Here is a 13,717-nt window from a genome sequence, read left to right as displayed (position 1 = left end):
GAGAACCTTCTCTAAAAACCTTTCAACGTTGAAAGGATAAATGAATTAACTTGCAAAGAGGTTTTATCAATTTCTTTTGTAATCATAGCCACCTTAAGAACTGTTTACATATGGAAAGTTTAGAATCACATCAAAATTTTCTAATCCTACCCTACGCAATATTTAATTCCAGCATGTTCAAAAACATTTCTTATGAATCACATCAAAATTTTCGAAATTCAACCCTACGTAATATTTAATTCCAGCATGTTCAAAAACATTTCTTATGAATCTCGAGGGATTTCCGTTCTTCAATGTTGAAGTGTCTCAAATGTCACAAAACCTTAAAGAAAATTTTGAAATCTAATGTCCACAAAACCTAAAACACAGACCATTTTATGCTCAATAGGTTGAAAGCTTGGAACATTTAATCTACCCCTTCATATTGAGCTTTGACAAAAGCTTCTTCCTCAACTTTGCGACCAACAACACTTACTGTCTCACCATAGACCAGTAAATGGGCTTCATAATTTCCATCCTCTGTAAGCTGGGCATGGCAGCATCTCCTTTATGTAACTTGTGGCGTTTCTTGGATGGCATATCTATTTCTTCCTTCACTGAATCATCTTTTCTTTTTCCAAGAACATTGTCTTTGCCAGTCTTTGTTGTCTCCTGCTCCTTTGTATTTGCCATTCCTAACATGGACAAGTGTTTTTTCCCTAACATATGTAGCTCATGAAGATTTTCTAGGCTTCCACAGTTAACTTCACAAAGAGAAAACCACCCCACCAGTCCTCATGGCTGCTTTTTCTGTGGCTTTACTACATCTTCTGAACCCTTTTCCTTCAACTTTTTTAACATGGACTCTTGCTTCTTCCCAAACACATGTTGTTTGTGAAGAACTTCCTTTGTGCTATAGGTAACATCATAGAGTGAGCACCACCCAGGGATCTTTGGAGTCTTAGCATCCATATCTTTGATGCCTGGGATCTCCCTATGTGCCCCGTTTTTAGACTTTATTTGCAATCCAAAACCTGAGTTCTTACCCACCTGGACTTGAAAATCAGAAAATCATACCCAATGTTAGTAATAAAAATAGTATGCTCTATAATTTCCAATATGAAGATCAACCTCTTTGCATTTTCCCAGCCTCAGAAAGACAGCAGAGAGGTTGTTTTAATGCCTAGTGAATGTCGTATTGCCCTGAATAGTTATAAAGGCTCCCACAATATCAAACATTACTAAATTAGTAAACAAAAAGAATGGACAAATTACTGAAACAGTGAACAACTTTTCTAGCACAATAAGAAAAGTTAGAAAAAGAATGGATACACTACTGAATCAGAAAACAAAGTTCAAAGTTGAGAGGCTAAGAAGTGAATGAAAAGGGATGGATACATTGCACAATCTGGAATGGAAATTTGAAAAAAAAAAACATATACCTCTTGTTGGCATGACTGATGTTGATAGATCTTATGTTGAATATTTTATCATATGTTTGTAGGGATTCTAGCAAGTTCTATGGGTTAGTTTTACCAAGTACTGAAAAGTAATACGTTATTTTTTCAATGTCAATTTGAAATGGACCAGTAAATATTGGTTCCATGCTTTAGTGTTTTGGAGATCATTTTCTATTTATGTCCCAATGTTTAAACAACTACGAGATAGAGAAATTCGTCTTTGTCTGAAGAATTTTTAACTTCAAAAGAAGTCAAAATAGCACAAGTTTTGTTTTAGGAATTCTCCAACATTTGTATCTCACTCTACTGTAGTGGATTCATATTAGAATATCTGAAAACAAATATCTAAACATCTTAATGCTCACAATAAATTCCATTGTAGACCTTGATGTTCTCCCTGTGTTTTAGACATTATCCCATGTTAAAATGTCTATTAAGTATCTAATAGATATGCGAGGAAAGAATTACCGAGAGAAGTTGCATGTGGGTTAATGTAATGGTTGGAAATTCACAAATTGCCTGTGGAGCTCCCAAGTCACCATGACATCATGGTTGCTGAAGGAGCACATAGTCACATTTAAGCATTATTCTTTACTGATTCAGACTCAAAATCAGAAATATTAGAGCATAATCATTTCAGTATAAAACCTTATAATAGCAATGAGATGTTAAACTTAATATGGATAATGATAAAACAATTATTGCTTCTCCATTTTTTGTACAACTCAAAAATAATTTTATCCATATTTTCTTATGTATGGAAGCAAGGATGTTCCTGTTTGTTTGAATCCCAATTTGTTCATCTCTGGGAATCTGCTCATGAAAAGGTTGGTGTTCTTATGAAATTTTATTCACTATGGCTGGACCTGTACATGATGCATAAGAAGCTGGACCAAACACTCTTAGGGGAGGAAGACTACTGAAGAGGAGCAATGATGTCCTAAAATGATATGCAGTACTCCTAGAGTGGAAGAGTGGCTACCTTGGGTTCCTATGTGGGCACTTTGGAGAATCTAAAGGAGAAGTGTTGCTCTCTTGCTGTTATGTATATTGATATGCTTGTCGATGCCTGGAATAATGAAGGTCTTAGATATCATTTTTGGGATTCAACTGCGTTAAGTAAGTCATTCAAACGTATGACCATTTCCATGAGAGGTAGTCGTAACTGACTAATTTCTCATGATTTTTGAATAGTTCACTTAGCACTCATTGCATCGGGTGATGCTCACAGGGGTGAAGAAGTGGGATTGAAACTAGTGAAATGTGGAGAACGAATCACATAGCATCAATCATCACTTCCGGGGCTTGCACCCGGTAACCAGGACTTCCCAGGAGGTCACCCATCCCAGAACTCCTCTGGCTCAAGCGCGCTTAACTGTGGAGTTTTTCCACAATCAAGCCCACTTAGCTTGCTACCCCATTTGCAAAACCTTAGCAAGTATTGTGCCTCATGAACCATTCAAGTAGAGATCCCTTGACTCTTTTTGAATTTAAGTATGGGGGATTTACGCAGTGCATTATATTAGATATCATTTTTGGGATTCAACTGCATTAAGTAAGTCATTCAAACGTATGACCATTTCCATGAGAGGTAGTCGTAACTGACTAATTTCTCATGATTTTTGAATAGTTCACTTAGCACTCATTGCATCGGGTGATGCTCACAGGGGTGAAGAAGTGGGATTGAAACTAGTGAAATGTGGAGAACGAATCACATAGCATCAATCATCACTTCCGGGGCTTGCACCCGGTAACCAGGACTTCCCAGGAGGTCACCCATCCCAGAACTCCTCTGGCTCAAGCGCGCTTAACTGTGGAGTTTTTCCACAATCAAGCCCACTTAGCTTGCTACCCCATTTGCAAAACCTTAGCAAGTATTGTGCCTCATGAACCATTCAAGTAGAGATCCCTTGACTCTTTTTGAATTTAAGTATGGGGGATTTACGCAGTGCATTATATTAGATATCATTTTTGGGATTCAACTGCGTTAAGTAAGTCATTCAAACGTATGACCATTTCCATGAGAGGTAGTCGTAACTGACTAATTTCTCATGATTTTTGAATAGTTCACTTAGCACTCATTGCATCGGGTGATGCTCACAGGGGTGAAGAAGTGGGATTGAAACTAGTGAAATGTGGAGAACGAATCACATAGCATCAATCATCACTTCCGGGGCTTGCACCCGGTAACCAGGACTTCCCAGGAGGTCACCCATCCCAGAACTCCTCTGGCTCAAGCGCGCTTAACTCCTCTGGCTCAATATCTTATTCCCAAATATATAGATATTGAGAAATCTCCTATCCCATTAAACAAGTATGCTTAAATGGGAGTGCTTTAATTCTAGTAGTGTTTGATTTCTCTCCTCCACATGATTACTTGTCCATATTATTAACAAACAAAAACTTTCTTTTGTCACATAGAGAATTGTTCCCTCCACAAGTGGTTCATATCTCCTTAACGTAATAGCTGAAAAGAATTGTAAGAAATACCATACGTAAGATCGATTGGTGATTATCTTAGGCTTGAGAATAGAGTTTAGTTGTAGTAAAATGCCTTTTCTGCCATCCAAGCATAGTCTATTATCAGTTTCCCAAAGCCACGTAATTTGTTGTTTCCCACCTTTGTTAAAATATTCTATGAAATCAAGTGTATCAACTGACATGGCTTCAATTGAATGGAGTTGTGATTATCTATCTGGTCATTTCTGTGATGCATGTTCTTCGTTCATTTTTGGTTGACATTTGTAGAGTCATTGCCTCGCGTCCATTACTTTTGAGTCACTTCTTCATCATGGAGAAAATCAGATCCCATTTTAATGTTCACCGTTAGTTTTTGCTAGAGGATTTGAGCCAACATCCTGATTCTCTTCATCATGGCTTCCAAACATTCAAGTTTGTTTTCCACAATCCCAAATTGGGTTCTTTGTCAGTAATGGGTTTTCCGTAGGGATCCCTAATCATCATGTCTCTGAGGTCAAGGTTACCAATCGACAAGAAAGGGTAGGCGACATTGCCCTACCTCCCATGTGAATGGGGACAGTTGCATTTTCCCAGCCTCGAAAAGAAAACAGGTGCCTCAGTTTTACAGAGGCCCCTTTCTACAGAGAACCTTCTATAAAAACCTTTCAACGTTGAAAGGATAAACAAATTAACATGCAAAAAGGTTAATCAATTTCTTTCATAATCACAACCACCTTAAGAACTGTTTACATATGGAAACTTCATAATCACATCAAAATTTTATAAATCCTACCCTACGCAATATTTAATTCCAGCATGTTCAAAAACATTTATTATGAATCACATGAAAATTTTCGAAATTCAACCCTACGTAATATATAATTCCAACATGTTCAAAAAACATTTCTTATGAATCTTCAGGGATTTCTGTTCTGCAGTGATGAAGTGTCTCAACTGTCACAAAACCTTATAGAAAATTCGGAAATCTACTGTCCATAGAACCTAAAACACAGACCATTTTACACTCAACAGGTTGAAATCTTGGAACATTTAATCTGCCCCTTCATCTTGAGCTTTGACAAAAGCTTCTTCCTCAACTTTGCGACCAACAACACTTTCTATCTCACCATAGACTGGTAAATGGGCTTCAGAATTTCCATCCTCTGTAAGCCGGGCATGGGCAACATCTCCTTTATGTAACTTGTGGCGTTTCTTGGATGGCATATCTCTTTCTTCCTTCACTGAATCATCTTTTCTTTTTCCAAGAACATTGTCTTTTCCAGTCTCTGTTGTCTCCTACTCCTTTGTCTTTGCCATTCCTAACATGGACAGGTGTTTTTTCCCTCACATATGCAGCTCATGAAGATTTTCTAGGCTTCCACAGTTAACCTCACAAAGAGAACACCACCCCACTAGTCCGTTTGGCTACTTTTTTTGTGGCTTTACTACATCTTCTAAACCCTTTTCCTTCAACTTTTTTAACCTAGACTCGTGCTTCTTCCCAAAGACATGTTGTTTGTGAAGAACTTCCTTTGTGCTATAGGTAACATCATAGAGTGAGCACCACCTAGGGATCTTTGGAGTCTTAGCATCCATATCTTTGATGCTTGGGATCTCCCTATGTGCCCTGTTTTTAGACTTTGGTTGCAATCCAGAATCTGAGTTCTTACCCAACCTCGACTTGAAAAATCTGAAAAGCATACCTAATGTTAGTAATAAAAATAGTATGCTCTATAATTTCCAATATGAAGATCAACCTCTCTACATTTTCCTAGCCTCAAAAACAGCGAAGAGGTTGTTTTAATGCCTAGTGAATGTGGTATTGCCCTCAATAGTGATAAAGTCTCCCACAATACAAAACATTGCTCAATTAGTAAACAAAGAGAATGGACAAATTACTGAAACAACAAGAAACTTTTCTGCCACAATAAGAAAAGGTATAAAAAGAATGGATACACTATTGAATCAGAAAACAAAGTTAAAAGTTGAGAGACTAAGAAGTGACTGAAAAAGGATGGATACATTGCACAATCTGGAATGGAAATTTGAAAAAAAAACAGATACCTCCTGTTGGCGTGACTGATGTTGATAGATCTGATGTTGAATATTTTATCATATGTTTGTAGGGATTCTAGCAAGTTCTATGGGTTAGTTTTGCCAAGTACTGAAAAGTAATACATTATTTTTCAATGTCAATTTGAAATGGACCAGTAAATATTGGTGCCATGATTTAGTGTTTTAGAGATCATTTTCTATTTATTTCCTACTGTTTAAACAACTATGAGATAGAGAAATTCGTCTTTCTCTGAAGAATTTTCAACTTCAAAAGAAGTCAAAATGGCACAAGTATTTTTTGTTTTAGGAATTCTCCAACATTTGTACCTCACTCTGCTGCAATGGGATCATATTAGAATATCTGAAAACAAATATCTAAACATTTTAATACTAACAATAAATTCCATTGTAGATCTTCATGTTCTCCCTGTGTTTTAGACATTATCCCATGTTAAAATGTCTATTAAGTATCTAATAGAGATGCGAGGAAAGAATTACCGAGAGAAGTTGCAATTGGGTTAATGTAATTGTTGGAAATTCACAAATTCCCTGTGGAGCTCCCAAGTCACCATGACATCATCGTTGCTGAAGGAGCACATAGTTACATTTGAGCATTTTTCTTTACTGACTCAGACTCAAAGTCATACATATTAGAGCATAATCATTTTACTATTAAACATTATAATAGCAATGAGAGTTTAAACTTAATATGGATAATGATAAAACAATTATTGCTTCTCCATTTTTTGTACAACTCAAAAATCATTGTTATCCATATTCTCTTATATATGGAAGCAAGCATGTTCCTGTTTGTTTGAAGCCCAGTTTGTTCATCTCTAGGAATCTGCTCATGAAAAGGTTGTTGCTTTTAAGAAACTTTATTCACTACAGCTGGACCTGTACATGATGCATAAGAAGCTGGACCAAACACTCTTAGGGTAGGAAGACAACTGAAGAGGAGAAATGATGTCCTAAAATGATATGCAGTACTCCTGGAGTGGAAGAGTGGCTACCTTGGGTTCCTATGTGGGCACTTTGGAGAATCTAAAGGAGAAGTGTTGCTCTCTTGTTGTTATGTATATTGATATGCTTGTCGATGCCTGGAATAATGAAGGTCTCATTCCCAAATATATAGATCTTGAGTAATCTCCTATCCCATTAAACAAGTATGCCTAAATGGGAGTGCTTTAATTCTAATAGTGTTTGATTTCTCTCCTCCACATGATTACTTGTCCATATTATCAACAAACAAAAACTTCCTTTTGTCACATAGAGAGTTGTTCCCTCCGGAAGTGGTTCACATCTCCTCAACGTAATATCTGAAAAGAATTGCAAGAAATACCATACTTGAGATTGATTGGTGATTATATTAGGCTTGAGAGTAGAGTTTAGTTGTAGTAAAATGCCTTTTCTGCCATCCAAGCAAGGTCTATTATCAGTTTCAAAGCCACGTAATTTGTTGTTTCCCACCTTTGTCAAAATATTATATGAAATCAAGTGTATCAACTGACATGGCTTCAATTGAATGGAGCTATGATTATCTATCTGGTCATTTCTGTGATGCATGTACTTCGTTCGTTTTTGGTTGACATTTGTAGAGTCATTACCAAGGGTCTGTTACTTTTGAGTCATTTCTTCATCATGGAGAAAATCAGATCCCATTTTAATGTTCACTGTCAGTTTTTGTTGGAGGATTTGAGCCAACATCTTGATTCTCTTCATCATGGCTTCCAAACTTTCAAGTTTGTTTTCCACAATCCCAAAGTGGGTTCTCTGTCAGTAATGGGTTGCCTGTAGGGATCCCTAATCATTGTGTCTCTTAGATCATGGGTACCAATCGAGGAGAAAGGGTAGGCGGGATTTCCCTGCCTCCCATGTGAATGGGACAGCTGCATTTTCCCAGCCTCAGAAAGACAGCAGGTGCCTCAGTTTTACAGAGGCCCCTTGCTACAAAGAACCTTCCCTAAAAACCTTTCAGCATTGAAAGGATAAACTAATTAGCTTGCAAAGAGGTTAATCAATTTCTTTCGTAATCACAGCCACCTTAAGAATTGTTTACATATGGAAAGTTCAGAATCACATAAAAAGTTTCTAAATCCTACCCTACGCAATATTTAATTCTAGCATGTTCAAAAACATTTCTTATGAATCACATCAAAATTTTCGAAATTCAACCCTACGTAATATTTAATTCCAGCATGTTCAAAAACATTTCTTATTAATATCCCAGGATTTTTGTTCTGCAATCCTGAAGTGTCTCAACTGTCACAAAACCTTAAAGAAAATTTTGAAATCTAATGTGCATAAAACCTAAAACACAGACCATTTTACGCTCAATAGGTTGAAAGCTTGGAACATTTAATCTGCCCCTTCATCTTGAGCTTTGACAAAAGCTTCTTCCTCAACTTTGCGACCAACAACACTTTCTGTCTCACCATAGATAGGTAAATGGGCTTTAGAATTTCCATCCTCTGTAAGCCGGGCATGGGCAACATCTCCTTTATGTAACTTGTGGTGTTTCGTGGATGGAATATCTCTTTCTTCCTTCATTGAATCATCTTTTCTTTTTCCAAGAACGTTGTCTTTGCCAGTCTTTGTTGTCTCCTGCTCCTTTGTCTTTGCCATTGCTAACATGGACATGTGTTTCTTCCCTGACATATGCAGCTCATGAAGATTTTCTAGGCTTCCACAGTTAACCTCACAAAGAGAAGACCACCCCACCAGTCCTTGTGGCTGTTTTTTCTGTGGCTTTACTACATCTTCTGAACCCTTTTCCTTCAACTTTTTTAACTTGGACTGGTGCTTCTTCCCAAACACATGTTTTTTTTGAAGAACTTCCTTTGTGCTACAGATAACATCACAGAGTGAGCACCAACCAGGGATCTTTGAAGTCTTAGCATCCATATCTTCGATGCCTAGGATCTCCCTATGTGCCCTATTTTTAGATTTTGGTTGCAATCCAGAATAAGAGTTCTTACCCAACCCGGACTTGAAAATCTGAAAAGCATACCCAATGTTAGTAATAAAAATAGTATGCTCTATAATTTCCAATATGAAGATCAACCTCTCTGCATTTTCCCAGCCTCAGAAAGATAGAAGAGAGGTTGTTTTAATGCCTAGTGAATGTGGTATTGCCCTCAACAGTGATAAAGGCTCCCACAATATCAAACATTGCTCAATTAGTAAACTGATGTTGAATATTTTATCATATGTTTGTAGGGATTCTACCAAGTTCTGTGGGTTAGTTTTGGCAAGTACTGAAAAGTAATACGTTATTTTTTTAATGTCAATTTGAAATGGACCAGTAAATATTGGTGCCATGCTTTAGTGTTTTAGAGATCAATTTCTATTTATGTCCCAGTGTTTAAACAACTACGAGATAGAGAAATTCGTCTTTCTCTGAAGAATTTTCAACTTCAAAAGAAGTCAAGATGGCACAAATATTTTTTGTTTTAGGAATTCTCCAACATTTTTACCTCACTCTGCTGCAGTGGGATCATATTTGAATATCTGAAAACAAATATCTAAACATTTTAATACTCACAATAAATTCCATTGTAGACCTTGATGTTCTCCCTGCGTTTTAGAAATTATCCCAGTTAAAATGTCTATTAACTATCTAATAGAGATGCGAGGAAAGAATTACCGAGAGAAGTTGCAAGTGGGTTAATGTAATGGTTGGAAATTCATAAATTGCCTATGGAGCTCCCAAGTCACCATGACATCATGGCTGCTGAAGGAGAACATAGTTACATTTGAGCATTTTTCTTTATTGACTCAGACTCAAAATCAGACATATTAGAGCATAATTATTTTAGTATTAAACCTTATAATAGAAATGAGAGGTTAAACTTAATATGGATAATGATAAAACAATTATTGCTTCTCCATTTTTTGTACAACTCAAAAATCATTGTTATCCATATTTTTTTATGTATGGAAGCAAGCATGTTCCTATTTGTTTGAAGCCCAATTTGTTCATCTCTAGGAATTTGCTCATTAAAAGGTTGGTGCTCTTAAGAAATTTTATTCACTACGGCTGGACCTTTACATGATGCATAAGAAGCTAGACCAACACTCTTAGGGTAGGAAGACTACTGAAGAGGAGAAATGATGTCCTAAAATGATATGCAGTACTCCTGGAGTCGAAAAGTGGCTACCTTGGGTTCCTATGTGGGCACTCTGGAGAATATAAAGGAGAAGTGCTGCTCTCTTGCTGTTATGTATATTGATATGCATGTTGATGCCTGGAATAATGAAGGTCTCATTCCCAAATATATAGATCTTTAGAAATCTCCTGTCCCATTAAATAAGTATGCCTAAATGGGAGTGCTTTATTTCTAGTAGTGTTTGATTTCTCTCCTCCACAAGATTACTTGTCCATATTATTAACAAACAAAAAACTTCCTTTTGTCACATAGAGAGTTGTTCCCTCCGCAAGTGGTTCACATCTCCTCAACGTAATAGTTGAAAAGAATTGTAAGAAATACCATACTTGAGATTGATTGGTGATTATATTAGGCTTCAGAGTAGAGTTTGGTTGTAGTAAAATTCTTTTTCTACCATCCAAGCATGGTCTATTATCAGTTTCCCAAAGCCACGTAATTTTTTGTTTCCCACCATTGTCAAAATATTCTATGAAATCAAACGTACCAACTGACATGGCTTTAATTGAATGGAGTTGTGATAATCTATCTGGTCATTTATGTGATGCATGTTCTTTGTTCATTTTTGGTTGACATTTGTAGAGTCATTGCCTCGAGTCTGTTACTTTTGAGTCATTTCTTCATCATGGAGAAAATCAGATCCCATTTTAATGTTCACTGTCAGTTTTTGCTGGAGGATTTCAGCCAACATCCCGATTCTCTTCATCATGGCTTCCAAACTTTCAAGTTTTTTTTCCACAATCCCAAAATGGGTTCTCTGTCAGTAATGGGTTGTCTATAGGGATCCCTAATCATCGTGTCTTTGAGGTCATGGGTACCAATCGAGGAGAAAGGGTAGGCAACATTGCCCTGCCTCCCATGTGAATGGGGACAGCTAAATTTTCCCAGCCTTGAAAAGACAGGAGGTGCCTCAGTTTTACAGAGGCCCCTTGCTATAGAGAACCTTCTCTATAAAACTTTCAATGTTGAAAGGATAAATGAATTAACTTGCAAAGAGGTTAATCAATTTCTTTCGTAATCACAGCCACCTTAAGAATTGTTTACATATGGAAAGTTCAGAATCACATCAAAATTTTCTAAATCCTACCCTAGGCAATATTTAATTCTAGCATGTTCAAAAACATTTCTTATGAATCACATCAAAATTTTCAAAGTTCAACCCTACGTAATATTTAATTCCAGCATGTTCAAAAACATTTCTTATTAATCTCCAGGGATTTTTGTTCTGCAATCTTAAAGTGTCTCAATTGTCACAAAACCTTAAAGAAAATTTTGAAATCTAATGTCCACAAAACCTAAAACACAGACCATTTTACGCTCAACAGTTTGAAAGCTTGGAACATTCAATCTGCCCCTTCATCTTGAGCTTTGACAAAAGCTTCTTCCTCAACTTTGCGACCAGCAACACTTTCTGTCTCACCATAGACCGGTGAATGCGCTTCAGAATTTCCATCCTCTATAAGCTGGGCATGGGTAGCATATCCTTTATGTAACTTGTGGCGTTTCTTGGATGGCATATCTCTTTCTTCCTTCACTGAATCATCTTTTCTTTTTCCAAGAACATTGTCTTTTCCAGTCTCTACTGTCTCCTGCTCCTTTGTCTTTGCCATTCCTAACATGGACATGTGTTTTTTCACTGACATATGCAGCTCATGAAGATTTTCTATGCTTCCAAAGTTAACCTCACAAAGAGAACACCACCCCACCAGTCCTTGTCGTTGCTTTTTATGTGGCTTTACTACATCTTTTCAACACTTTTAGTTCAAATTTTTTAACCTGGACTCGTGATTCTTCCCAAACACATGTTGTTTGTGAAGAAATTCCTTTGTGCTACAGGTAACATCACAGAGTGAGCACCACCCAGGGATCTTTGGAGTCTTAGCATCCATATCTTTGATGCCTGGGATCTCCCTATGTGCCCTGTTTTTAGACTTTGGTTGCAATCGAGAATTTGAGTTCTTACCCAACCTGGACTTGAAAATCTCAAAAGCATACCCAATGTTAGTAATAAAAATAGTATGCTCTATAATTTCCAATATGAAGATCAACCTCTCTACATTTTCCCAGCCTCAGAAAGACAGCAGAGAGGTTGTTTTAATGCCTAATGAATGTGGTATTGCCCTCAATAGTGATAAAGGCTCCCACAATATCAAACATTTCTCAATTAGTAAACAAAAATAATGGACAAATTATTGAAACAATAAACAACTTTTCTGGCACAATAAGAAAAGGTAGAAAAAGAATGGATACACTACTAAATCAGAAAACAAAGTTCAAAGTTGAGAGGCTAAGAAGTGAATGGAAAAGGATGGATACATTGCACAATCTGGAATGGAAATTTGAAAAAAAACAGATACCTCTTGTTGGCGTGAATGATGTTGATAGATCTAAGGTGGAGGTGAAGTTTTATTAACAAATTCCTGCTGTTGATATTGCTGAGTTGGATTCACAGACCGGTTCAAGCTCTGCAAATGGCCAATGGAATATCCAATAGGCTCTGCCCCATAATTCATAATATTCAAAGTGGGTTCTCTATCAGTAATGGGTTGTCTGTTGGGATGCCTAATCATCGTGTCTCTGAGGTCATGGGTACCAATCGAGGAGAAAGGGTAGGCAGCTATGCCCTGCCTCCCATGGGAATGGGGATAGATTGGCAAAGAGAAAACGCCGAGGAAGGCAACGATGTTGATGAGAATGATAAGGGGGAAGAGTTGCAATGCCTTGCAGAGATTCCAGTGTGTAGTAAGTGTGGCCTGAAGATAACCTTGATAAAGGAGCCCTTGCACTGCCATGATTCTCTATATAATCCATTTGGGGCACTCCTTGCGCTGCTCACGTGATAGCCAGGGAGGAAACAGTAACGGATTTTTTCTACGAGCGCTCAGAAATTTGAAGACTGATCAAGTAAATATCATGAACAGTTCCAACCACTCAACTACCTTCCCTGATCAAATGATTAACAATCCTCTAATCGTCTGACACATAATCTAATGGCACACAGGGATGACAAGTAGATTTTAGGAAAGTTCATTTCAGAGGGAAACGCCTTATGGTGTAATTATTGATAATTAAATTAAAAATATAAAACTCCTAGTCCAAAATATACATAATAATAATAATAATAATAATAGTTTAAAATATAGTTACAATTTAGTTAATCTTTATGATTTTTGTTTTATTTTATTTTAGCAATGTGAAATGTATCATTAAATAAATGTTTTGATGTTTATCACGGATTGATGCCTACAGGTTTTTGCCAACTATTTCATTTATATGGCTACACTAGTATAGGCTATTATATGAAAATTATATATATATATATATATATATATATATATATATATATATATATATATATATATATATATATATATATATATATATATATATATATAGCGAGAGAGAGAGAGAGAGAGAGAGAGAGAGAGAGTTATTGTTTAATGATTTATGAAATAGTTGATACTGACAACGTAACCTATATGTCATAGATATTTTGTAGATAATTACATGTTATTGGTTTTTCTTAAGGTTTTATGTATGTTTTTAACTACCATAATCATTCATGGGTTACCAAGTGGTTATTTGATGGCATGGGTA

General features: G+C 36.6%; 1 protein-coding gene across 1 annotated transcript; it reads right to left on the bottom strand.

The window, feature by feature from the left end:
• Window positions 1-11,463: 11,463 nt before the first annotated feature.
• Window positions 11,464-12,690, bottom strand: LOC149223966 (uncharacterized). Its single transcript, XM_089388050.1, is given in 2 exon segments — window positions 11,464-12,088; window positions 12,575-12,690. Coding segments are annotated over 2 exon segments (741 nt in total).
• Between the last annotated feature and the right edge of the window lie 1,027 nt (window positions 12,691-13,717).

The sequence above is a fragment of the Pinus tabuliformis genome, chromosome Q (genome assembly GCF_031772625.1).
Source record: "Pinus tabuliformis cultivar Carrire ecotype Pingquan chromosome Q, CPIR1, whole genome shotgun sequence".
Classification (NCBI taxonomy): domain Eukaryota; kingdom Viridiplantae; phylum Streptophyta; class Pinopsida; order Pinales; family Pinaceae; genus Pinus; species Pinus tabuliformis.
The sequence above is the reverse complement of the archived record's forward strand: the minus strand, read 5'-3'. Positions and strand labels throughout refer to the sequence as shown.